General features: G+C 39.1%; 2 protein-coding genes across 2 annotated transcripts; both read right to left on the minus strand.

Annotated features, from left to right (window-relative positions):
* Positions 1-5645: 5645 nt before the first annotated feature.
* SMG8 (SMG8 nonsense mediated mRNA decay factor) lies at positions 5646-9895 on the minus strand (the record flags this gene model as incomplete). The annotated part of the gene is made up of 4 exons (XM_084236674.1): positions 8122-9895; positions 7417-7562; positions 6273-7145; positions 5646-5843 (listed from the first exon to the last, which is right to left on the minus strand). The coding sequence occupies exons 1-4, from the start codon at positions 9878-9880 to the stop codon at positions 5646-5648; spliced, it is 2976 nt and encodes a 991-aa protein (XP_084092800.1). The 5' UTR covers positions 9881-9895.
* Positions 9896-18211: 8316 nt separating this feature from the next.
* PRR11 (proline rich 11) lies at positions 18212-25081 on the minus strand (the record flags this gene model as incomplete). The annotated part of the gene is made up of 8 exons (XM_084237236.1): positions 18212-18320; positions 18950-19009; positions 19867-19979; positions 20331-20429; positions 21356-21604; positions 23553-23675; positions 23910-24060; positions 24957-25081. The coding sequence occupies 8 exons, from the start codon at positions 25079-25081 to the stop codon at positions 18212-18214; spliced, it is 1029 nt and encodes a 342-aa protein (XP_084093362.1).
* Between the last annotated feature and the right edge of the window lie 1953 nt (positions 25082-27034).

Below are 27034 nucleotides of genomic sequence, written 5' to 3' on the forward strand. Positions count from 1 at the left end.
CTGTCAGCTTGTCAGTGCCTCCGCCATCACTCAGGAAGAAGAGCTATTCTAGAATCGCCTCCGTGAGGCCTGACACAATTAGAAAAGCCACATGGGAAAACTCCCGGGGCTTGATTTAGCCCCTACTCTAGGAAGCGCAGAGAGATGTGTTACCTATGAAGGAGTTAAAACCTACTGAACAATAAACCCATCCATTTGTCTAGCCCGGAGAGAACGTTCCCTATAGTCACACATACTACAAAATGTACTCACAAATATTTGATGGGCGGACTTCTTCCTTCACAATTGCATTGTGAAAATGCATTGTGAAAATGCAATTCTCGTGCCAGAAATATTTGTTGACTTAGATGATCATGTAAAATAAGGAAAGGTTGACTAGGTTACAGTTATCGCTTGAAAGTCTTAGAAGCAATGTTAGAGGAACGCCCTGGTTGGTAGATTTCAAGTTTTCTTAAATGTGGCAACTACTATTTATAATGAATAAAACATGTATATGATAAATATTACCTGGGGAAAATCTGCATAACTAGGAATATTGAACTCTCAAATATAGAGGCACCCATAGCTTAGCAGATAGAGACCTGAACTTAGAACCACAATTACAGCTATACCATGTACAAATTGAATGGCTCTGGCTTATCACTTAGTTTAAGCCTCAGTTTCCACATCTGTATAATGGGTATAATAAAATCTAACCTCATAAATGTATTTTGAAGATCTAATGAAAACATTAAAAGTATCCCAGATAAGTAAAGCATTATGTCATATTAAGTAAAGCATTGTCATATTTAATGGAAATAAAGTCTCAATGATATTGTAGAGCTTATTAGATAATCAAAGTGAGGATTCAAACCCAGGAAGCAGTCCACAAATTTTAATCTGGTCTAATAACACAAACGTGAATTTTTTTTTAAAGACTTATTTATTTATTTATTTGTTTGTTTGTTTATTTATTTATACAAGCACTGGGTACAGTCAGAAGTGCCGGAGGGTGAGAGGATTCACCAGAGCCAGCGCGGGGAGAGCACGCAGAACGACAAAATACACTGCTGAGGGGAGCAGCAGGAGAGACAGGAGAGGTCTGCTGCGCCTTGTGGAACCCTCGCCGGCGGCCATGGATCGAACCGGCTCTGCAGAGGCTGCGGGCAGCTTTGCAGCCCAGCGCTCAACCGCTGCGCCACGAAGGGAGCCCCCACGAATGTGAATTTAATTTATGTAGGTAGGAACACGGAGTCACTGACATTAAGAGGTGATTATTCTTGATAGGAGGGGCTTCTAGTTCTGAAATGTCCGTACCTAAAAATCTACTGATTTTAGAGGAAGACACTGCAGGATTTAATCTCTTACTTTTTAAAGAAAGCATTGCAAATATGTGGTTGGGTACCCATGGTGGCTGATGTTATCACAACAAGGTTATCAATGTCAATTTATTTTAAGGAGTTGGAGAAGATGGCACTAAGGAAATTCCCACATAAAAATGTCCTTTGAGGGGCCTCCCCGGTGGCGCAGCGGTTGAGTGCTGGGTTGCGAAACTGCCCGTGGCCTCTGCGGCGCTGGTTCAATCCCCGGCTGCTCCCCGGCCTCCGGAGGAGGGTCCCACATGGCGCTGCTCCCCCGCCTCCGGAGGAGGGTCCCACATGGCGCGCAGACCTCTCCTGCCGCCCGCTGCTCCCCTCAGCAGTGTACCTTGGTCCTTCTGCCTGCTCTGCTCCCCGCTCTGGCTCTGGTGAATTCTCTCACCCTCCCGTGCTTCTGACTGTACCCAGTGCTTGTATAAATAAATAAATGAATGAATGAATAAATAAATAAATCTTTAAAAAAAAAAAAGTCCTTTGAGGGCCTCCAGGGTGGCGCAGGCGGTTGAGCACAGCGCTGTCCGCAGCCTCTGCAGTGCTGGTTCAATCCCCGCTGGCAGCAAAGCAACTCACATGGCACGGCAGACCTCTCTTGTCTCGCCTGCTGCTCCTCTCAGCAGCTTATTTCAGTCAGTCCGCCTGTTCTGTTCCCCGCTCTGTCTCTGGTGAATCCTCTCACCCTCTTGCACATCTGGCCTGTTCCCTGGTTCTTGTATATATACATAAATCTTTAAGGGTCTACCCCTGGTGACGCAGCGGTTGAGTGCTGGGCTGCAAAGCTGCCCTCAGCTTCTGCAGCGCCGGTTCGATCCCCAGCATATCAAGGGTCCCACATGGCGTCACAGACCTCTCCTGTCTCGCCGGCTCCTCCCCTCAGCAGTGTACTTCGTCAGTCTGCCTGTTCTGCTCCACGCTCTGGCTCTGGTGAATTCTCTCACCCTCCTTTGCTTCTGACTGTACCCAGTGCTTGTATAAATAAATCTTAAAAAAAAAAAAAGTACTGGAAATTAAACATAAACTATTAGTTGGCTTTTGTGCAAGAGTATAATTGTTCCAAAAACTGAGTGCAGTTCCTATTTGCCCTATCTTAGAACAGGTGCAAAGTTGTGGGAGACAGAACTAAAAGATGGCAATGACATGGCCATCTCTATTTTTCACCTATTCTTAGCAATTTTTCATACTTGTAATGTCATATTATTGCCTGTGGACCCCATGTTGAACACTACACACTTGTGATTTAATGATTTGAAATTTAGGAGAGTGCTTTATAAAAAACACAAACAAAAATTAAACCGAGTTTTAAAAAGGCCAAACATATAAAATAAAAGGTTTAAATCAATTCTATAAAATTGCTTACCACAATGTCTTGCATATACTAGCCATTTTTTACCTGATTATAAAAGGTAAGAACTATCTGAAACTAATCAAGATTTATTAACATCTCATCTCAAACAATTACAATCATGGGATACCTGTAAAAAGTAAATTTAAGACAAATATGTTATTTCACTTATATGTGCAATCTAAAAAACAAATAAGCAAACAAAACAAAACCAATCTCACAGCAGCAGAGAGCAGATTGGTGGTTACCAGAGGGAAGGGAGATTGGGAAATGAGCAAAATGGGTTAGTGGGATAAAAAGATAAAAACTTCTGGTTATAAAGTAAGTAAGTCACAGGGATGCAGTGTACACTACTGGGTCCACAGACAATTATACATTATTGCAAATTTGAAAAATTGCTAAGGATAGAAATAACCTATTATAGTGATCATTTTGTATAATATACAAATGTCAAATCATGTTGTACACCTGAAACTAATGTCAATTATATTTTTTAAAGGTTTTATTTATTTATTTATGCATACAAGAACTGGGGTATAGGCCAGAGGTGCAGGGGATGAGAGGATTCAGAGACAGAGTGGGGAGCAGAATAGGCAGATGTACTGAAATAAAATGCTGAGGGGAGCAGCAGGCGAGACAGGACATGTCTGCTGTGTCATGTGGGTTGTCTCCCTGGCTGGAGATCAGACCCATGCAGCAGTGGCTGCTGATAGCTTGATAGTGCTGAGACTTAACCCCTGTGCCACGAGGGAGGCCCCAATGTCAATTATATTTCAATTTAAAAAGTAAATTTAATTATTATCAAAAGTTTATGTGTCCCTCTATTTGGAGATTTATATATATACTTCTTTAATCTTTACTATCACTTTTTGTGATAGATAGGAACTCTCATTATCATGTTAGAGAAAATAGTACTCAAGGAGTAAGTAAATTACCCAGGTTTCTTAAGTGCTGGAGTCAATATATATATTTTTTTAATCTCAATCTACCATAATACTGTTTTATACAAAAGAAAATATGGGACAAGAGATGGTATATAGGAATATAAAGATTCAATAGTTCTAGAGAGAAGACTGATATTCTTAAAGGAAACTAGGGTGTTTTGGGGGTATCTTACCTAATCTTGCTGACATTAAAAAATGATCCATTCACTCTTAAGATCAGAATCAACTAATCACCTTGTCTCTTTTCAATATAGAAAGAAGTTCAATCTATATCTCTGTCTACTGTGTCTTCCCTGGTAACTTCTCAAACTGACCTCCCCTTTCTTCATAGTCCCTAAAGTCCTTCTGCCTTTGCTAAGCTTTTTAAGATGACATCTACAGCCACATGAGTTACTCAGCCATACTGTGTCTCTTCCATGCATATGAAGGTATACATGTTATTATTAAACTTTTTTGTTTTTTTCAGTAAGAGTCAAAATAATCAGTTAATAATTAGTTAGATGGAGAGACAAATTTTCATTCTTATTTTCGAAGAAAACAGAACATAGGAAGAGAACTGAAATCAGTTCTCAATTTAAATCCTGGCTTTGCTACTCTCTAGCTATGTGACCTTGGACAAATTATTTAACCATTTCAGGGTTTAACTTACTAATCTATAGAATGAGGATATCTACCTTGCAGTCCCTTGAGGATTAGAGACAATATATGCAAAATGCATAATTAAGAATGAATAAGAAGAATATAGACTAGTTTTCATATTAGCTCACATTCTCCTTTTCCTAATCAAACTATAGTAAAATGGGCATAAACACTCATTAAATTATGGTCTAAATTGGGGGCCAGTCACATTTCTCCCTATATATTTTATTTATTTATTTAAATGAAATTGTATTGACTTATCACTGGTTTACAATGCTGTGTAATCTTCCAGAGTAGTTTCATACTTAGATATGTGTATATGCCTCACCACATCTACCACCGTAGTTCTGTTGCCTTTTACACCATCATATTGGCCCCCGAGACCCTTTTCTTCCACTCTCCTCTCCCTTCTGTTCTGGTAACTACCATATTTTGCAGTTTCTTTATATATTTTGAAGTCAAGACCTTAATAACTGCTTTAAGGTGGTAGCAAGATGTGGTAAATACTGTATTTCATATGCATTGAAACTAAAATCTCCAATTCTATTTGTTCAACAGTTCAAAATCAACTTGTCTAGAAAGATATAATCAATTACAATAAAATTTTTCTATAGTAATTTATTTTGCACTTGTCTAATTGGTGATGTAACTGTCACCATGTTGATACTGGTGAATGTTACTATAGATTGACAAAATATTTCTATCATATAGCAAATTGTTTCATAGTACAGGAATTTTTAAAGAATAAAGTGTGTAGTAAATCCTGGCTTTAAAAGTTTTAGTTAAAACAACATTTTAGTTCAGATAAAATTCAGACTCAAAATATATTATCCCACCAGTCCAAGAATAAGAGTGTATTAACATCTTTTTTTTTTTTTAATTTTGGTTCTTTTTGGTTCCTTAGGATCAAATTCAGGTATCAGAACTGTAAACCAAACAACAGGACTTTTTATCAATTAATTCTAGATAATCTACTGGATCATCTTGTTTTGAAGATATTTCAGGAGCAGCAACTTAAAGAAAATTCCAGCTAAAGTATCACTTCAGCAAAAACAAAGTTTTCACTCAACATAAGTATGTAATACTCAGTTATGATAGAAACATGTTTTATTATGGACAGTGAAGCTGAAATAAGAGAAAATAGAATAATCCTTTTCTAGAATAACCAGGGCTTATTAGGAAATTGTAGCCCAATTAACAATAACTATCAACAGTATCATGAAATAGCGAACAATTATTGTCCAAATACTGAACTCCTGTAACCAAAACACATTTTGGATTCAAGAAAACACAGTATACACATACCAAAAAACACCTATACACACAAAAACAAAACAAAACCCAACTCAAGTATGTTACTTGAGCTTATTGTGTTACTGCTTTAAGAACCCCACGGAGCACCTTGTAACTCATTAACTGCACGTTTTCCTTTGGAGGGAAACAAGGTCCTCTCTCAGTCACATATGCATAAGGAAATCTCAAAACCCAGAGGCCATCAGGTGGGAGAGTGATTTCTTGTTTTTCTGGGTAGAATACTGGACATGGTGGTGGACCTGGCTGAACCTGAAAAACATAGGCAATATTATTTTTTTAACATTTTTCACTAAGAACACCTGAAAGATAAATAGCTAAACAATCAGTAAATCAAAGAGCTTATAAAATTAAGTAGGGACTGGTGACATTTCTAACTCTAATCTGACTTTTCCTAACTCATATGCAATAGTAATTATTGAGTCTGAAATATCCTGCTTTCTTACAGATTTTTAAGTTCAATTTCTGCCTCTGAGCCAAATGATGTGAACTAATGGTGTGAACTAATTAACACACCCACAATTCCTTGTCCAAGAAACAGAATACTGAATACAAAAGATATTTAAAATTAAGACCTGCTTGATGAAATAGTTTTATATTATCCAGTATTTTTCAAAAACAATCAAAACCTAGCATCAGCATTTTTGTTGGCTTGAGGACAGAAAGGGTCATATTTCTTACCTGAGGCATTAGAATTATCTGCAAAGGAGCATCAGGAACCACAACAAAAAGTCTCATAAGTTGTGCATAATGAGGCTTTAGCCCTCTGCCCTGAGATGATGACAGAATATATAAGGGCATATCACTATTCAAGGCTTTTAAAGCTGATTCCTTTGGCCCACTTCCCATTACTTTCATTACTTTGTCAGGTCCTGAGCACATAAATCTTCGACCTCGAGAGTCTTCATATTCAAAGCCCACAAATGCTCGTGCTATGTCATCTCGCCGTCTTCCTCTTCCCATTACTACAGCACTTCTCTTTCCAGGAATAGCTTTATTTGGAGCAGGCCAAGAATTTGTGTCTAAATCTCCTTCATCTTCAGCTCTAGTCCTGATGACAATGTCCCACGGCATAAGATAATTTGTCCCTGGAATGAAACCCTGTTGATCTAAACCTGTATGAAAGTTGTAAGACTTAGCAGGACCTAGTTTAACCAAAGACCAGCTGGAAAATTTGGGTAGAAGACCCTTCGGGCAATTTGAATGTAGCATGCCTGGTAGATACTCAACTGTGGATGCCTGTCTATCAACTAAATTTGGTCTTTTTTCAGTTTTTGCTTCTCCTTGACCATGAACTTCTGGATTATCTCCTCCTGCTTGAGGATCAGCTGGATAAGTACCTAAACTATCTGTGGATTGGCCTAAACTCAAAGCTAAACTCAAGCTTGTGCTCTCTCCTTGGGTTTGAGGTTCTTTTTCTTTAAGTTTATCAACATCTGCATCTGGAGGAGCAGGAGAAGACTCATTTTTGGCAGGAGCAGGATCTGGAGTACTTGGTTCAAATACTGGGAAGTTGATATGATCCAATTTTGCACAACATTTTTCTTCCAGAAGCTACAAACAACAACAACAACAAAAAAACAAAACAAAACAAAACAAAAAAAAACCTGTGAAATTTCACTTAAAACAACACATTCCTCATGATTGTTAACTACATGGTCAACAATGAATGGGTAAGCACATAGGTACATGTAAGAACTTCTATTTATATATCACATTGTAGTCACATTTGCTTTTCTAGATATTTTGCTTCTGAAAATACATCTTTTTACTCAGATGATAAATAAAAAAGGAGAAGAGAAGGAAGAAACAATTTAGAGTTTACCTGATAAAAGTCATAGTTAGCTGCCTTGATATCAAAGGGATCATCTCGGGGTGCTTGTTTTCTCCCACAGTTACAGGTACCAGTGGATCGAGCTCTGCTATTGTGATACAGCACAGGAGGATTTCTATCAGCCTCTGGTTTTTCTCCTGGAATATATGTCACAATTAATTTGACATATACAATGCAGAATCAAACTTATTAACTCACAAATTTTTCCAAATGATTGTTTAGAAATGAGGGGAAACACACACACTCACACTCACACACACAAAACACAAAAACCTTAATTGAAGACAAAATAGAAGCAAGTGAAAATGTACAAAATAATCTATATTTTTAATCTAAAGTTTTACGGTTTCTAAGTAAATTTTACCATTACCACGGTGATCTTACATTACATTATTCATTTCAGTTCAACAAAAACTCCAAGATAAAAATGTTAATATGAAATTTCTGAAAATTTGTGTTAATAGTTCTCAATTACCATCACCTCGAGTTCATTTTTTAAATACAAGAAAATAAGTGGTAGTCATAAAAATGAGTCATAGCTGATATTTTGACAGCAGGAGAGAAACCTTAATTCTGAAGCACTTAAATTTCTCTTGGGTTCTATTAAAAATATTAACATATAATGAACTGTCTAAAACAAGAACAGAAACACAGCTCAAAGTTTTGATTTTGAAATGCTGATAAAATTTTAGTTACCTGATTTAGGTAATGAGTGAAATTTATGTACACAGTGTTGATCTGTTAAACTCCTCTCCTCACACAGCTGATGACCATTGCTCCAAAACTTGTAGCAGTCCTCGTGTAACTGCATGGCATATTTGTGAAACGCTGGACCCCTTGCATGTTGACTGTATACTCGAAGAGCCTGGGCAAGCTGATTCTTATGGACAGTCATTGTGTAATTATGAGGCAAATTTGACTGATAGGCACTATGAGCCATGGGCAAAGCTTTTTGGCACCGGTTCTCTGAAAATTTGGTGTCGATATCCAAAAACCCTTCCAAAACTTTAATACTGCTTAAAATTTTAGAGGTTAGTTCTCCAGTGGGAGAACCCAAGTCTTCCTCTTTCCCATCAATAGCTACTTCATACAGTTTTGAAGCTGCTGAGATCCACTTCTGGTAAGTGGGAAGTTCAAAATGGGAAGGCTGTGGGTTCCTGCCCACACTGTCATCAAAACCTTTCTTGCTTAGGACTAGCTCCACATGCTGCCACAGGAACTCCCGAAGAGTGAAATCTACTAGCTGCCCTGAAGAACTGGAACTGCTGCTGTCAATGTGGAAAGAAAGTTGTTGTCGGCTGTGCTGCCTCATCACCTGGTAACGCCTGGGGCCAGAAAGGGGTGCAGGCACCAGCAAAGATTCTGGGTCCTTCACAGTACAATGACTTCTGAGTTGGTCCAGCAACATGCCCACTGGGTCCTCCTCTTGGCTTCCAGGAACTATATACACAAAAGCTTGGTTGGCAGGCACAGTGAAGAGGCAGTTGATACTTTGATTAGTCAAGACACGACTCTTCCGGAAGATTCTATAGATCTGGTCCTCCAAGGCATGTTGCAGTCTCCTTTTGGGAGAATGCTTCTTGGGCTTGTCTGGATGAGCTGGGTCTTGGTTCCGAGGGGGTTCCACCTTGAGGGCTCCATTGAGTTGAAAAAGGAAAAGGAGTCTAGGTGGGCAGGGTCGGCAGTTTAGTTTCCAGTCTTTGCCAACTGGACAATCCTTAATGGCTGTTTTGAGAAGAGGCAGTACTTTCTGTCTCAGTCCATCTAGGGCTCTGAATACTCGATCATAAGTGATGTCAAAGGAACAAGTGGGATGTACCAGAAGCAGTATGTGGCAAACGGAGAAAAGGTAAAGGAGGCTGAGGCATTGCAGTTTCTCTTGATGCTTCCAGAACTCGTGCGCTTCAGCATGGGGTAGAGAGAGGCCACCTCCAGCTTCCCCACTCTGAAGGGCCCGACAAGCTCGCAGAAGCTGGGAATTGTCACAGATGGAAGTGAGAAGAAGATAAAGAACTTTACTTTCTTGGTTGTAATAGGCCTGCAAAAGGCTATAGTCCTGGGAGCCTGGTTCAGTTCGATTACCTTCCGCGGCAGCTACACCTCCCCGAACTGGATCCCCGGCCCCAGACCCAGCGTCCCCCGCTCCACCAGTCTCCCCGACTGCCCCACTCTCGGTCCTGACACGAGGCTCTGGGTCCCCAGGATCCTGGTGGCGAAAAAGAGGAAAGACCTGTCGGTCGCACACGGTGTTCACAAGTGAGCACTTCTCGGAATTCAGTCGCAGAGCCGTCTTGCCAAAGATTCCCACCACGCAGATCTCATCCTCTCGCCAAGGAGGCTCCGGCCCGCCAGCCGAGCTCCCTCCACCCTCAGTAGGGGATCCCTCGGGACTTTCAGTGCCAGTCCAGGCTGAAGCTCCCATTAGAAGCTCTCGCAAGCTGACAGGACCCGCCATGGTGCAGGGACTTCGCTATAGTCCTTCCGGTCCGCTTGATAAACCCAACCGGCTTTCGTCCACTTTTGAAATCCTTCCTGATTCCTCCTGCTTCCCTCTGGCTTTAGGTTCCGCCCGGAGCTGCTTCTCTCCTAGTTTCCCCATTCCTGCCCCGCACTGGATTTAAGATTGTCTTTGTTGTGATACCATAGAAACTGAGATATCGAAAAGACAACTGGAAGCGACTACTTTGCATTTCAAGGAATACAAAACAAACAAACAAACAAAAACACTGCAAAAGGGGGAGTGTTAAGTGACTTCCAAAAGTAGAAAAGTAGGGCCTCCCTGGTGGCGCAGCGGTTGAGCACTGAGCTGCGAAGCTGCCCGCAGCCTCTGCAGCACCAGTTCAATCCCTGGCCACTGGGCCAGGGTCCCACATGGCGCGCAGACCTCTCCTGCCGCGCCCGCTGCTCCCCTCAGCAGTGTACTTCATCAAGTCTGCCTGTTCTGTTCCCTGCTCTGGTTCTGGTGAATTCTCTCACCCTCCCACGCTTCTGACTGTACCCAGTGCTTGTATGTATGTATAAATAAATAAATAAATAAAAGTAGAAAAGTAGGTCAGTTTAACCTCTAAATAAATAAATAAAAGTAGAAAAGTAGGTCAGTTTAACCTCTGAAACCTTGCTACAATAGAAGTGTTAATAGTTTGCAGACAGAAAAAGAGAAGCTTCTTAGAAATGCAGAATCTCAGACCCCAATCTAAAGCTACTAATAACACATGCTTGTCAACTAAATCTTAGTGAGTTTTGCACTCACTAAGAAACACTATTTTAGTGTTTAAGTAACACTAACACCATTTTAGAAACATCTCGCGAGGTGAACAATTTTCCTTCTTCTATTCACAAAGAAATATAATTCCTTCACAGCAATGTGAAAAGAAAGCCAGTTCGAAAGGCTCATAGAGTACAATAATCTTACAGGTTTTTTTCAGGTTAAGGAAAATGTTAAACAAATATACCAAAATGTCTAAAATGTGTTTACGTTTTAATTTTTTTAAAGGTTTCTTTATTTATGCATACAAGAACTAGGGTGCAGATCATAGGTGTGGGGGGCGAGGATTCACCAGAGATAGAATGGGGAATAGAACAGGCAAACTGACTGAAATACACTGCTGAGGGGAGCAGTAGGCAAGACAGGAGAGGTCTGTTGTGCCATGTGGGCAGCTCCCTGGCCAGGGATCCAACTCATGCTGCAGTGGCTGCAGGTAGCTTCATAAGCTGCGTCTTAACCCCTAGTGCCACCAGGGAGGCCCAACCTTTTCATTCTTTACTCCCATTGTAACAGGGTGTTCCCCAGGAAAGGGAGAGGTTCCAGGTTCCCTGCCCCACCCAAATGGAGGGTGTAGCTGAGCAGGGAGAGGAGAAGCTGCAGAGGAGACTGAGGAAGGAAGCAGGATGGAGCCATTAGGCGACCTGGAGGAGGCACATGGAGCCGAGAGACACGTGAAGAAACTGCACTTGTCTTTTGGTCGTGGACTGGGTGACACAGATGTGGGTGAGACCCGTGGGGAGGAGACAATGGCAGCTTTTATCTTGATTTTGATTTTGCTCTTTTCCTTCCGGGCTTGTCTGGTTGTTTCTGACCCTTTTTTGTGGGTCCCCACTGGAAGATGCTTTAGACTTGTGGCAGGCTTTGGGGCCTTGCTCTGGACCAATCCCATTTGGATGGAGTTTTACCCACGAGGGGACGGGTAACTTTGGGTGCTTGATTTAGAAACTAGATTCTTTGCCTTTCCTGTATTGTTTCCTAATTGTATTAAAGTTCCTTCCCATTAAAGTCTCATGTTTTGTGTTAATGCGGCGGATGGCAGAACCCTATATAAAATAGGCAGGTTTGCGGAGTTTGGGCTGCCCCTCTCCCTGCCCTGTAACACCTTTTATTGGCTTTTTTCCTTAAAAATGAGTGGGTTTTGGTTCATAGCAAAATAGAGCAGAAAATTCCCACATACAGTCTGCCTCCAAACACATAGCCTCCAGTATTATCATCACTGCTCCAGAGTGGTATATTTGTTACAATCTATGAGCCTATTTTTTTTTTTAAGAATTATTTATTTATTTATACAAGCACTGGGTACAGTCAGAAGCGCGGGAGGGCGAGAGAATTCACCAGAGCCAGAGCGGGGAGCAGAACAGGCAGACTGATGCAATACACTGCTGAGGGGAGCAGCGGGCGGCAGGAGAGGTCTGCGCGCCATGTGGGACCCTCGCCCGGGAGCCGGGGAGGCCCTATGAGCCTATTTTGATACATCATTATCACACCCAAATCAATTTACATTAGGGTTAATTCTTGATATTGTACTTCCTATGGATTTGGACAAATGTATAATGACATATATCTGTCACTACGGTGTCATTTAAAAGTTTCACTACCCTAAATATATACTTTGCTCTTTCTGTTCCTGCCTCTTTTCCAGGTATCTCCTGGAAACCATTGATCTTTTCTTTTCTTTTTTTTTTTTTTAAGATTTATTTATTTATGCATACAAGACCTGGGGTACAGGCCAGAGATGTGGGGTTGGGGGGGTGAGAGGATTCACCAGAGACAGAGCAGGGAACAGAACAGGCAGACAGACTGAAATACACTGCTGAGGGGAGCAGAGGGCGAGACAGGAGAGGTCTGCTGCGCCATGTGGGTTTCTCCCTGGCAGGCCAGGGATCGAACTTGTGCTGCAGAGACTGTGGATTGCTTCATAGTGCGGTATTTAACCCCTTGCACCACCAGGGAGGCCCTTATTCATTTATTTTTTATTTTTTTAATCTTTTCATTGTTTCCATAGCATTGCCATTTCCAGAATGTCACATAGCCTTTTCAGATTGGTTTCTTTCACTTAAAAAAAAATATGCAATTAAAGTTCCTTTAGGTGCCTTCCTTCCCCTTTCCCAGCCCCCCTTCCTTCTTCCCTTCCTTTCTACCAGGTTTATTAGGAAAAAGAAAGAAGATGCCTGCACAGACACAAGCAGGCAGAAAGCTGCAGTGGCCACTCTTTCTGGTCTTTTCATGATTTGACGGCTCATTTCTTTTCTTTTTTTTTTTTTAAAAGATTTATTTATTTATTTATACAAGCACTGGGTACAGTCAGAAGCGCAGGAGGTTGAGAGAATTCACCAGAGCCAGAGTGGGGAACAGAACAGGTAGAGTGATGAGGGGAGCAGTGGATGCGTCAGGAGAGGTCTGTCACGCCATGTGGGACTCTCCCTGGCAGCAGGGGATCGAACAGGTGCTGCAGAGGCTGTGGGCAGCTTCGCAGCCCAGCGCTCAACCGCTGCGCCACCAGGGGAGGCCTGACAACTCATTTCTTTTTCTTGCTGAATAGTATTCCATTATCTGGATGTACCAGCTTATTCATTCACCTACTGTAGGACATCTTTCTTGCTACCCAGTTTTGGCAATTATGAATAAACCTGTTATAAAATCTATGTGAAGTTTTTTTGGGGGTGAACAGCTCCTTTTATATTTATATTTATTTTGTAATTTTTCTACAATGAATACTTATTTCAATGTGTAGTAATATTTAAAAAAACCTTTCTTGAAGAAATGTGGGGGAAGTTTTTAATTTTTTTTTTTGTAAGTGGGGTACAGGCCAGAGTTGCAGAGGATGAGAAGATTCACCTGAGAGAGCGGGGAGCAGAACAGGCAGATGTACCAAAACATGCTGCTGAGGGGAGCAGCGGGCAAGACAGGAGGTCTGCTGTGCCATGTGGGTCACCTCCCTGGCTGGGGATTGTACTCGTGCTACAGTGGCTGTGGACAGCTTCATAGTGCTACGTCTTAACCCCTTGCACCACCAGGAAGGTCCCCTTGTTTTTATTTCTCTTTACTTTAAAATAGTCAGATGCACCTTGTTGTTTTTAGTCTCTGGTTGTCATTAATTCTCAAACATTGGAAGCAAATGATCAAATATAGTTTAATAAAACTGTAGCATGATAGGATTCTCAAATGGATATAGTATGAAATCTGACATAAAAATTAATAAAAGATACTAGGTAGAACATAGGTTAATACTGGTACAATGGCAATAGCAGCTTTATGTATGTTTATCTATAGGGTTTCTATAGCATCTTTTAAAACAAACTTCATTGAACAAGAATGATCAAATTATTTAAATTCAATTGATACAGTACATGTTGGCTTACTAATATAAACACTGTAAGTGTCCTATAAAATATTGTTACAAATATTCAACTGATTTATTCTCAGCAATCATTCCTTTTATTCTTACATAATTAAAAATAGCTAGCAGGTTCTTTAACACTTTTACTCAAAGCAGATGTATCTTAATTTCATTTTCATTCATCAAGGTGTTGTAAACATTACCATGGATCTCATGAAAACAAGACATTGTCTCCAGGTCTGCTTTCTAGACTGGTGACTTTCCATAACACTGTATTTGGCATCTAAAGCAGTATTATCTGTGGAAATGTAGACAGTTTCTGGGAAATTGCTAAATTATCTTTTTTTTTAATTTTCATGTAGAAGAACTGGGGTGTAGGCCGCCGGTCATTGGGGAGGGAGAGTGGGGCGTGTATGAGAGGATTCACCAGAGACAGAGTGGAGAGCAGAAGAGGCAGATTTACTGAAAGACACTGATAAGGGGAGCAGCGGGTGAGACAGGAGAGGTCTTCTGTGCCATGTGGGTTATCTCCCTGCCTAGGGATCGAACTCAGGCCATAGCAGTGATAGCACTGAGACTTAAAACCCTAAGCTACCAGGGATGCCCTAAAATATCTTTTCAGCCTAAGCTAATGAGGGATATTTCAAGAATATCATCTATGCATCATGTGTTTCATATCAAGCCAGAAGGTTTAGTTAAGCTCGAAAAGCTCTGTTTCCTAACTATGAGGCATTGCTATCCCTATAGGTGACGTTATCAGAATCAAAGCTAATTCTGTACTTTCAGTCACTCTCACCCTAATGAGAGTTACTCCTCCTCTAAGCAACCCAGCACATTAGTGATGGGGATCCTAGCAGAAGTAATAGTAGTATTCAGTGCTAGGTGGACATATCTGACAAATTGAGTACTCCCAGGAATACTTGGCAACTTTGTAGGGGACTGACTGACAGGATTATAAAATTAAATATAGGATGCCCATTTAAATTTGAATTTAAAATAAACAATGGACATCTTTTAAAGTGTAAGTATGTCCCATGAAGTAGTTAGAATATACTAATGCTAGAAAAAACAAAAACCTTTTCATTGTTTAATGGGGATATATTTATACTTGAAAATTATTGTTGTTTATCTGAAATGCAAATTTGACTGGTGTCATGTATTTATATTTACTAAATCTGGCAATCCTGGACTGGCAGGAAAGAACAAAATCCAGTGATGTGTGCATTATTATATTACTGTTTCTGAATTGACAGGTTGGTAAGGACAAGGAATCAGGTCTCATAGTAAACTTACTTATAAACCTCAGAGAATCATTCATAGAACATTGTGGGAAATACAGGGTTTATGTTGAGTTCTTTATGAAATCTGTATTTAGCTTCAAGAGTGTGGGCAGCAAATTTACAAGTAGGGAATATCTCAGAGTAGTGAATCAGATATAACTACCTACCTGAAATACTAGAAATGATACATTCTAAGGCCTCAATGAAGCTTTTGCTTCAAATTCTTTTGGAAAATAGTTGGATTGGATAGGGGATAGTCTTACTTCTTAATTGTCTATGGTGAACAGAAATCAAATATGGAGTGTCTTTTGTACTGATCAAATTTATAGCACTTAATGAATACATGAGCTTTACAGACTGAAATACTTTGCTTCTGAATTACCCAAGAATACCCAAGATGAATGGGAACATTATTTTCTTAATGTCATAAATATACATACAGAGCACAAACTAGATTTACCTAGTTAAATTTGAACAAACTCTGCAATTCAAACTGGGTAATTCCAGATTAACCATCAATTTGGGGATTGCATTTTTCCATTTCACCTCCTTAATTCTTCAAAAGGAATGATGTATTTGTATACTTATTTATACATACCATACTAATTTAAAAAAGGATTGTAAATATTTTATGTGTATATTTTATGGATCATCAGATGAAATCCAGCAGAGTTGGCATCGGTCTTATTGGTCAAAGTTGCTCGAAGAGAGTGGCAGAGTTTGAGCTGGACTTCTAGGATGAGCCAGCTATTAAAAAAAAAAAAAAAAAAAAGTACCAATTATAATGTGTTTCATGTTCCTGTGCCAAACATACCCCTTTTTCTTCCTCATTAATACAACTCAGATTTTGTGTAGGGCAGCAGTGTATCCAGAGTCTATACACCACTTTCCCCACCATCCCTGGAACAATCAGAAGTTCCTGGTTAGGGCCTGTTCAATAAAATGAGAGGTAGTTAGCTAGCACAAATTATTGCCCTTTGCCCTTCTCCTTCTCTTGCCTAAAGTATAAATATCAGCCTTTATGATGTAAAGTTATTCTGGACCATGAAGATAAAAGCTGCATATAAAGGATGGGATTACATGGTGAACTTGCTATGAGTTGCAGACTACCTACTTCCCAAAGGAATATGTAAGTTCAAAAAAATAACCCCCCAGGGCCTCCCTGGTAGCGCAGGCAGTTGAACGCAGCACTGTGAAGCAGTCTGCAGCCTCTGCAGCGTGGGTTCGATCCCGGCTGGCAGGCAAGATACCCACATGGTAAGGCAGACCTCTCCTGTCTTGTCCACTGCTCCCCTCAGTAGTGTATTTCAGTTGGTCTGCCTGTTCTGTTACCTCTCTGTCTCTGGTGACTCCTCTCACCTTCCCGCACATCTGGATAAACTACTATAGTCAGATTTCTGCAGTGAAGTGGAAAAAAAAACCTTATCTAATAGTTGCTTAACAATTAAAGAAAAAATGGAAGCCTAAGGGCTAGGTGGGGAAAGACATTCTATGTATAAGTTTCCACTAGATAACATCCCAGTAAGTGGGTTTCTCTGAGCACAACATATGACATAGGTCTCACCGGTGATTTTTATTGTTTTGCTCAAAATATAGGTTTGTTATTTATTATATTCTCATATGTTAACAAATTACCAAATCCATAATAGTAGTTGTGGGGTGGGGCAGGAGCAAAAAGGACTCTAGAACTCAACAAAGAAAGGAGGTGCTTAGTCTTTTAATTAGGCTGCTGCCCCCCATAATTTGTGATATCACCAAGGAACATAACCTGGAGTCAGTCTTTTATGCTTCAAAAGGAGGTAAGAAGAACCTGGTCATACCTCCAAAGAAGGCCACATAGTACCTAGGAGGACCAAATAGTTTGGCAAAAAGGAAATGAAACTGCCCTGCAAAAGGCACTGATACTTAATAAGGGAACGAAGGGAAGGCAGTGTGGGATGGGAGAGTAGAGTCTGTAGTGTGTTTCTGCTGCCAGCGGAAGTGGAAATGTAAGTTTCATAGCCAAAGAGGCCCATGGCCTTGGTGCTAGTACTCTAGCTGGATGGTAGAAGAAAAGGTGTTCTTCACAGATCCAATGATAGAGGTAATCATGGAGATGACAGACAAAAAATGTTTGGAAGAATTAACACCAGGGTCAGTAAAAATATGCCTAAGGGATTTGGTGTGGAGGTCATACTTGCAGGTGACAAAGAAAAAAACTGCTAAGATATTTTCATATCAACCCTGCATGAACAATTTCCTATCTACACCTGTCTTTCACCATTATCAGGCTCATCTCTTTGTTATAGCCACTCTGGCTCTTTGTCAGTTCCTTACATGGGCATGAGCCTTCCTACCATGAGACCCTTGCCTGTGCTATTCTTTTTACCTGGAATTTGCTCCTCCCTGACATCTAAGGTGGGCCCACCCCCACATTCCATAGGTGCCCTTCCCAGTTAATGCCTGTTCATTTCAGTTCCCACCTTGTCTCTTCCTAAGGGAATCCTTCCTAGATTATCTAGGTTAAATACCTCTGTTAGTTCCCACAAGAACCTAGTTTTTTTCCTTTACATCACTTATTTTAGTGTAAAATTACACAAATATATGATTATTTGATTAATGTCTACTTTCTCCACTAGAATGAAAGCTCTAAGACAGTAGATTTGTGTCTGGTCTAGCTTACTATGATATCCCAGCTACTCCAGCACAATGTCTGGCTATTAGGAAGTGCTTAGTAAATAATTACTAAAGGAATTAATAAAACCAAACATTCATTTCTAAAGTAGAGATAATAATGCTATCTATTTAATAGAAAGTGATGTAAAATATAAGGTATCATTTTAAAAATATTATTAAGAAGGTAGCTTTAGATTATAATTCTAAATAAATGATTTTGAAGAAAAGAAACCAAAATTTCTTTTTCTAAAGGCTTACTTGAAACTTTTTCTTCAAGGCTCGGGTCATTACTGGGGTCAGTCCAGTTCCTGTTTCCATATTTTCTTTATTGGTAAGTGGTGTTCCACCTGGGCTTCTGCAAAGGTATTAAAGATATGAGGAGCAATGTTTTAGTTTTATTTTTTTAAGATTTTATTTATTTATTTATTTTTAATTTTTTATTTATGCATACAAGAGCTAGGTACAGGCAGGAGGTGTGGGTAGGTGAGAGGATTCACCAGAGACAGAGTGGGGAGTAAGACAGGTAGATTGACTGAAATACACTGCTGAGGGGAGCAGTGGATGAGATATGAGAGTCTGCTTCGCCACATGGGTTGCTCCCTGGCTGGCCGGGGATTGAACTCATGCTGCAGAGGCTATGGATTTCTTCATAGTGCAGTGCTTACCCCCTTGTACCACCAGGGAGGCCCTTATTTATTTATTTTTGTGTAGAAGAACTAGGTCTAGGGCAGAGGTGCAGGGGGCTAAGAGGATTCATCAGAGACAGAGTGGAGAGCAAAACAGGCAGATTTACTGAAATACACTGCTGAGGGGAGCAGCGAGCCAGACAGGAGAGGTCTGCTGTGCCCTATGTGGGTTAGCTCCCTGACCAGGGATGGAACTCAGACTTAACCCCTAGGCCACCAGGGAGACCCAGGGAGCTGTGTTTTATGCCATCTTGTCAAATTAATTTTGAAAGTATAAATTAACATAAGGGTATATTACCTCTCCACATTGACTTTCCTAAGTAGTTTCCGCAGATCTATTTGACTTTTACTAGGAGTACTGATAAAATAAAGATATAAAAGTTAGTTTACCAAATTTTGTTATATTCCCCAAAGTAAAGCAGTCATTTCCATAGGCAACATCCTAGAAATTAGTTCTAGTTGTTACATTAAAAAGTAGCAGTAAATGCTGATAGGGGTATAAAGTAATATAATCATCCTAATAGGTAATACTTCTTGAATTAGTAATTATTTATAAAAGAATCCATCTTAGAGAAAACTCAGCTATGAATATAAATGATGGACAAGTATGTTCATAAAAGAGTTATATAAATAAAAAATCATAAACAACTTAAATGTCTCAAAATAGGATTTTATCTATGAAATTTACATATAATGAACTATATATATATATTGCAGGACTCAAAATAATGTTTTAACTAATTTTTAATAAGATGGAGAAAAGTTCATGACACATAAGTGAGAAAAGTTCTAACTCTACAATATGATTTCATGTAGATATATACACACATATGCATATCATATTTCCTTGACTCCAAGACATGCCAGTTTTCATATTTTATTATTTCTGAAATCAGGCTGCCTTTAAAATAAAATATAAAATGTTTATAGTAACTACCCCTCTGTTATCAAATCAATGGTATATTTTATAATAAACAAGTATACTCCTAGGAAAATACTAGAATGATAAACAATAGTATGTTAATAGAAGCTATTTCCAATGTTAGAATTATTTGGATGATTTTTATTTAAACTTTTCTGTAGATTTCAATTTTTCAATGAGCCTATATATATATATATATATATATGGCCTTTTGTTATATAACTCCCCGCCTGCCCCCTTCCCCAATCATTCCTTTAAGTAGCAGTAGAGTATGACATTATACAGTTCCTTACATTAAGACATTTGTAACTCGAGTTGATAACACTTTGGAGTTGGGTTTCAGAGTAACCTGTTGCAGGTCAGAGACAGTAACTAGTGGACTCCGTGCCTTCGGTGATGTTACAAGCTTGAATTATAAAATGAGATGTTATTAAAAAAAAATTTTAAGCATTTAAAATGTAAACATGCTTAAAAACAATGAATATTTGAGTGCTGAGTATGTGTAAGATCTATCCAGTGTACTCACTACTTAATTTTTATTCAAAAATACATCTCTACCTGTTCAGACTAACACTGGTTGGTAGATAAAACTGCCTAATGAAATAAATATGGAAGCTATACATTTTGTTGTGGAGATGCAAAACTACCCAAATAAAAGAATACTTTGAATGACTTGTATATATAAAACTTAATTTTTTTTCATAAAGACAACCAGGTTAAGAGCTGAAAGTCATGTTTATGGTCAATAATATCTTACCTTTTTCCTTTCATCAAAATTCTGTATCTTCTTTAATTTCACAGTAAGTAAATCTTTAACTGTTATCTGCATTGGTGCATCTTTTTTTAATGGTCCGGCCTTAAGATATATGGAGATGTTAGAATTCAAACTGGAACCATGATATCTAGCCAAATCCAAATCTAATCTTTGAAGACTTAAAAGTTAACTATCCTTTACCCTAAGAACCTATCACATTCTTTCAACTACACCAAGAATGGTCCATTTTCAGAACCGATGCTTGTTAAAGCTATGAAAAGGAAGTTACCAAAATGTAAACTTTGATAGTAAATAAGAGATGGACTAGTTCCCTAGGACTATATATTTTCCTTAGGGGTCATTACATAAGACAAGAGATGAAGGGCTTTTCAAATCAAACTGAAGTTCTGCCTACACTACCTTAAACAATGCCTCAGTTCACATAGAGCAAGAATACATGGTTGAAGAAGCATACTTTAGGACAAATGTAACAATAGGCCCTGAATAGAAATCAGACATTTTAAGTCAAATGTATCTGTAGTGAAAACTTAGCAGATTTTTAAAAAGGACTGTACCTATCTTAATGATTCACAAATATTCTGGTCCCCTTGGCAGATAAGAAACTCTAATGAAGATTGGTTTTCCATCCTAATGAAATTCTCTAGGATCCACCAACTCTTTCCCTCTGACTTCATTCATTAAGTCATTTTCTGTTCTTAATTTGGTTTCCCAGGGAGGTTTTCCTTTTGGTAAAAGATAAGCTGAGAAGTTGGCAGGAATCTTCCATCCTACTGGGCTTCGTTTATTTAACCTTTAAAAAAAGATCATTTTCATTTCTGACACTAGCTTTTTTGAATTCCCAAGGGACTGAATTTTAAAAAACACAATAACTGGCATAATTAAGGTATGGCAGTAGAACAAAATATATGTTTCCTGTCAAAGCTTTGGGCCCAGCCTTCAAAAGCCACCTGGCTTTACTTATATATTACACACTGACCAAAAAAAATCTTTACTAGATTGCTTCCTACCTGAAGTGCTTTGGTGAGATTGGATTTTCTGAGCAGCAAAGGTGCTATAGGTGCTGGAGGAGGAGGGAGAGGAGGAGGTGGAGGTGGTGGAGGTGGAGGAGGAGGAAGGCTTGTTGACTGTGGCAGGGTGGGAGGAAGTACAGTGCAGGATTCTCCAGGGATGGTTACAGCATTGGCAGGAACATTTGTGAGTTTACCACTCATGTGACACGTTTGACCACAGGTTGAACAGGGAGATTCTGAGATGGTCTGGAAGAAGACATTTTATTTGATAATGAATAACAGATTAATTTGGTTCTTGCAGCTGAGAGTTATCAAAGTAATAGCTACCATGTATTGAGTACTTTGTCATTTTACTATATGCTTTATATTATTTTCTTATTATCACAAACTCATTCATAACTCCTATATTTGCTCTGTGTGTGCTATATGCCAGGCACTATGGATTTAATGTCAGTCCTGTCTGTTACTTCATCGGCTTGACAGTCTGGTGAAGAAAACAGACATTAAACACACACAAACACACTTCAAACAAGAGAAAAATACTCAATGAAAGCCAGAAGTTTGCTGTGAACATGATGGTGAGTACTAGTAGCAATAACCATAATCTCAAGGATGAATTGAAACTTCTCAGGGAAGGCAAAGAGAGTTCCCAGTAGTAGGAAAAATAATGTAATCAAGAATACAGTGTATTCAAGGAACTGATAAAAAGGCCAAAGGCTAGAACATAACCACTATAGGCTGAATTTTTTTTTTCAAAGATTTATTTATTCATGCATACAAGAACTAGGGTACAGGCAAATGTGTGGGAGGGTGAGAGGATTCACCAGAGACAGGATGGGGAACAGAACAGGCAGACCAACTAAAATACACTGCTGAGGGGAGCAGTAGGTGAGACAGGAGAGGTCTGTTGTGCCATGTGGGTATCTCCCAGGCTGGCTGGGATCGAACCTGCGCTGCAGAGGCTGTGGACAGCTTCACAGCGCTGCGCTCAACTGCATGCGCCACCAGGGAGGCCCAGGTTGAATGTTTTTTGAGAATCATCATTCATCCCACTACCAGTGGCATTACGCCATTCTATAGATGCCCAAACTGAGGCCTAGAGAAGTGAGGTGATTTGCCTTTTCTCCTCTGGCTGGTTCAACTTGAAGCATAAATTCTGGGAGTAGGAGTGTAATCCCAGAAGCTTTTCTCCAAAAACTAAATAATGGGTACAATATTTATTCTTTGAGCTTTTGACATTGAGAACAGGGGCCTTATTTAGGAGAGTTAAGAGAAAATGGATATTTACAGGTTTTTTTTTCTGCCTATATCACTTAAGAAAATAGAAATCAGGGCCTCCCTGGTGGCCCAAGGGATTAAGCACTGCACTATGGGGCGGTCCTCAGCCTTTGCAGCATGGGTTCGATCCCCGGCTGGCTGGGGAGCAGCCCACGTGGCGCAGCAGACCTTTCCTGACTCGCCTGCTGCTTCCCTCAGCAGTGTACTTCGGTCAGTCTGCCTGTTCTGTTCCCCACTCTGTCTCTGGTGGGTCCTCTTACCTCCCGCATCTCTGGCCTGTACCCCAGCTCTTGTATGCATAAATAAATAAATCTTAAAAAAAAAAAAAAAAAAGAAAATCGAAATCAGCCTATATATTTAAAACAGGGTGAATGTAATACAGGGAATTGGTTATACTGCTGATGGAAGAACTCAGACACACATAGGCAACAGTGGAGGCAGTCCAGAAAATAGAAACAGCAGAAAGCCGCAAACATCTTGATACTGGAGGACAAAAGGACGAGCAGTACAACCAAATCTTTGGAGCTGGGTTAGCCCCAAGATTCAAGAAACATGGTGGATTTATGTAGTGGGATCTGGAGTTAGGAAGATAACAACAACCATTCTTATAACAACCAATGCAGAGAATGAAGGGAAAAAACATTCAATTTCTCCTCCCTCTACTCTCTCATCAGTGACTCCCATTAGTCCAGCACAACTGGCAACCATGTGACAACCAGGACCTTGGGAAATACAGCTTGCAGGGGTCCACCCCCCTATCACATGGAGCAGAACCACTGAAGTTCAAAGAATAGATCTGAGGGCCTAACAACCACCTATAGTCATTTCTGTTTCTAATAGAAGCATGCTGGAGGGAGAGAACCATCCCTTCTTCCTTAACTATTTCCTGATTTGCTTTTTATTAGACAATACCAACCTTCAGTGCTTCCTGGAGTTTGCATAATTCACTTTCCAAAATGCAAAACCGTTGTTTGAGACTGTGAAGTTCTCGGTGACAGAAACGAGATGGAAGGATAGCATCTTTGACGAATTCTAAACTCTTAAATGCAAAAATAAATAAGCTTGAATTTTGGGCAATATGATAGGAACAAGAAAAAGGGACAAGTGGTTTGATGTGAGTTTTGTAGAATGAAAGCTGACATGACCTCATAATTTCATCTTATTTGAGCTTAGCCTAAGTGCTGTGCTAGCCTAACATGCACACACACATTAACACATGTAGAAAGTGCGCAGGAAAACTGTATTACAGAGAGCAGGGATGGGAAATACATACCTGGGCTATACAGTTCTGGCACCAGTTGTATAGAGACCATACTCTATTTACCCAAAGTTTTTTTGCATCCTTGATGCTGGGAAATTTGAAGTTCCAGGATGATCTTAACCAGCTTCTGTTAAGGGGTATATCTATTGAAGAAATAACCACTCTGTAGGAAAAACAAAACCAAAGAAATTAAACACTTCTAGCCTCTCTAATCAAACTAGTATTTTTTTTTTTTTTTTTTTACTTTCTTGTTCTCCTTCTACCTTACATTACCATGATTCTCCCAAATAAGTGACAAGGAGAATATAGGGACAATTGTAGAAAAGCTACTTTGTGCCAAGCATTGTGATAGGTAACTGGCATAAATACTCCTTCATGCTGAAAGCCAATAGTATATTTTATTTCAGGAAAGAAACAAGAAATCACAAGACTCCGGAAGCTATTACTTTCAATAAGAGTCCCTGTTTGCTGAACTGAGGAGTGAGTGTGAAAAAGAACCTTTAGTCACTAGAAAAAAAAGCCAGTGAGACTGTTCTTTAGTGTGTTTTTATATGTGTGGGATGGAGAATAATTTCATGGAAAACCACCAGATTTCTGATTAAATAAGCTAGCTTTATAATATGGGTCAGGAGCAAAGAGTATCTAGAGCCAACTTCTTCATTGAGTTCTGGGATTCATTTACTCAACAAGTATTTGTTGAGTAAGTAAATACTAATAAGGAATATACGATATATACAATAGGAATAGGAATTAGGGATTAACTAATGAATAAAATAAACAAAATTCTGGCCTCATGGAATTTACAGTCAGGAGAAAATAGTTACTATGTACCTCCAACACAATTTCTTTGTTTGAATTCTTAAAGTATGGCTTTCAGGATGCTCAGTTAAAGGTTAAACAATTTTTAGTATAACACTGCATTGCAAAGGTTACCTGAGACAATATTACACATTGTTTATTGTTTATCTGAAATTCAGATTTAACTGGATATTCTGTATTTTCATTTGCTAAATCTGAATCATATTTTTAATATTTTCTCCGTTCTACTTTGTGCCTTACCTTTCAGGTGAGGGTGGTGGAGGGGGGGATATAATTAGCTTGGATTGAATGTGAGAGGGTTCCTTTTTTTTGAATAATCTTTTGGCTCGGGCTTTTAGTTTTCTTCGCTGTTTGAACTTGCGCATGGTTTCTGTAAAAGTTAAAAAATTATTGAAGATAATATACACATATAGAAATAAGTATATAGTTCAATACTTATAGTTCACAAAGTGAACACAGAATGTAACAGCTACATTGGTTAGGAAATAGGTCACTATGCGGTATCTTAGAAGTGGAGAAAAATTAAAACCTAAGCTATTTTAGGAGAGACTTTGGTTCTAATTTTGTTGTGTGTCTTGCTTTACTTCATTAAATCAAGAGAACTTTTCTTTCTTAAAACAGAGAAAATGGGATAGTCAGCTTATGGTCAGTTATTAAAGAAAAATAAGTTTCTTTGCCAGGAGCTTTCAATGTAACAAGTGAAATTGGTGTTGGAAGAAACAAAATTAACCATTTATTGAATGCCCATTCACTTTCAGGTACTTTAACATATATTTGCTCAGTTAATTATCTGAATCCTATAAGGAATCCCTGAAAAAGAGAATTTTTATTCCTATTTTTATATAGGAATAAAAGTTATAAACTGAATAACTAAATAAATAAAAGAATAAACTGAAGTTTAGAAAGATTAGATTACTTGCTCAATGCAATGAAGTATGAAGATGAGACATGTAAGTCTCCAAAGACCATGTTTTGTCTAATGCATTGTGCTATAATGGCAGATAAATAGTTGATGTACAGGTAATAACAATTATCCCAACTTTAACACATGGCTGCTTCAAAACATTTACTTTAAAACATTTTAAAATATGATGTAGTATATTTATATTTTAATCCAGATCTTTTTCTGAAGAAAAATAAATCAGAGATAGTGTACTGTGAAGCTCCTGAAGGCTGTGCTGGTTTTAGTTGTGGCTACCTTAGGAACAAAGATGTCCTTATTTCAAGGAACAGAACTGAAAATGGTCTCAAGGGTTGGGCCTCCTTCCCTTCAACTTTCTTTGAATAGGAACAATCAGCCTTTTAAGTACACATTCATTCCACTTTTATTCACCCAGTAACTTTCATGCACTTGGTATGCAGCTCTACACTTGCTCAGCTCTCAGATTCCACTGGTTAGCACTGCTCCCCTCCCATCCTCTGGGTTGTAAAAAAACAGAACTGGCTTAGTTCCAAGAGCTTTGAACTTGCAAAGGGAACTCCTAATGACAATAGGTGGCAATGTATATGTCAACAGCCTTTCTAGGAGTAAAAGTTATTGATAGTATTTTTTGAACTGCTAGGTCTCAAATTAACAGAATAATTTTATTTATTCCTAGAGACTTTGGAGATATGCTAAAAAATAGTTACCTGATTCACCTTTAGTATATTACTTTTCTTCCTACTGAAATAATGAAAAAGGCCAAACAAGGATTATCAAAAACAAAAGATGTTTAAAGAATTGATTAATTCTTAAAAAAAAATTAACACAAACCAAAAATACTCTGAAGGAAAATATATAAAAGCTTCAGGAAGCAGCAACCTGTACTGAAGAAAAGGCTAGACCTCATCAAATACATGCCCACAATCTACTGTGGAGAAATGTCACTGGAAACCTCCATCCAAGATCCAGGGTTCATTGGTGGGGATCCTCAGAATCCAACACTACCCTGGTAACTTCTCTTTTTTGTCTTCCATCTGTCCCTGCACAGCCTTCCCCACTTACTGCTCCCTCTCTCCCCTGGAAGTCTTGTCAGAGATCAAACTGACTCAGAAAAGTGACCTCCTCATTCTATTTTTTCCTATACTCACCGATCCCTAAGTTACGAAAGTAGACTTTAGAATGGAGCTGGATACCAGGTTAAACTCCTCTCCAGTAGTGTGCTGGGATTGACAGCAACTGTTGAACTTTCAAGACCTCTGTAAGTCAGTTGTTAAACACATCTACCATTAGAATTAAATTACATAATTTGAAATTAGACAATTTATACTTTAAAAAGTAATAAAAATATAAAACTCATCACTTCCTAATGATTTTACTATTACCTATACTCATGATG

This window comes from Talpa europaea, assembly GCF_964194135.1.
Source record: "Talpa europaea genome assembly, chromosome: 7".
Lineage (NCBI taxonomy): Eukaryota > Metazoa > Chordata > Mammalia > Eulipotyphla > Talpidae > Talpa > Talpa europaea.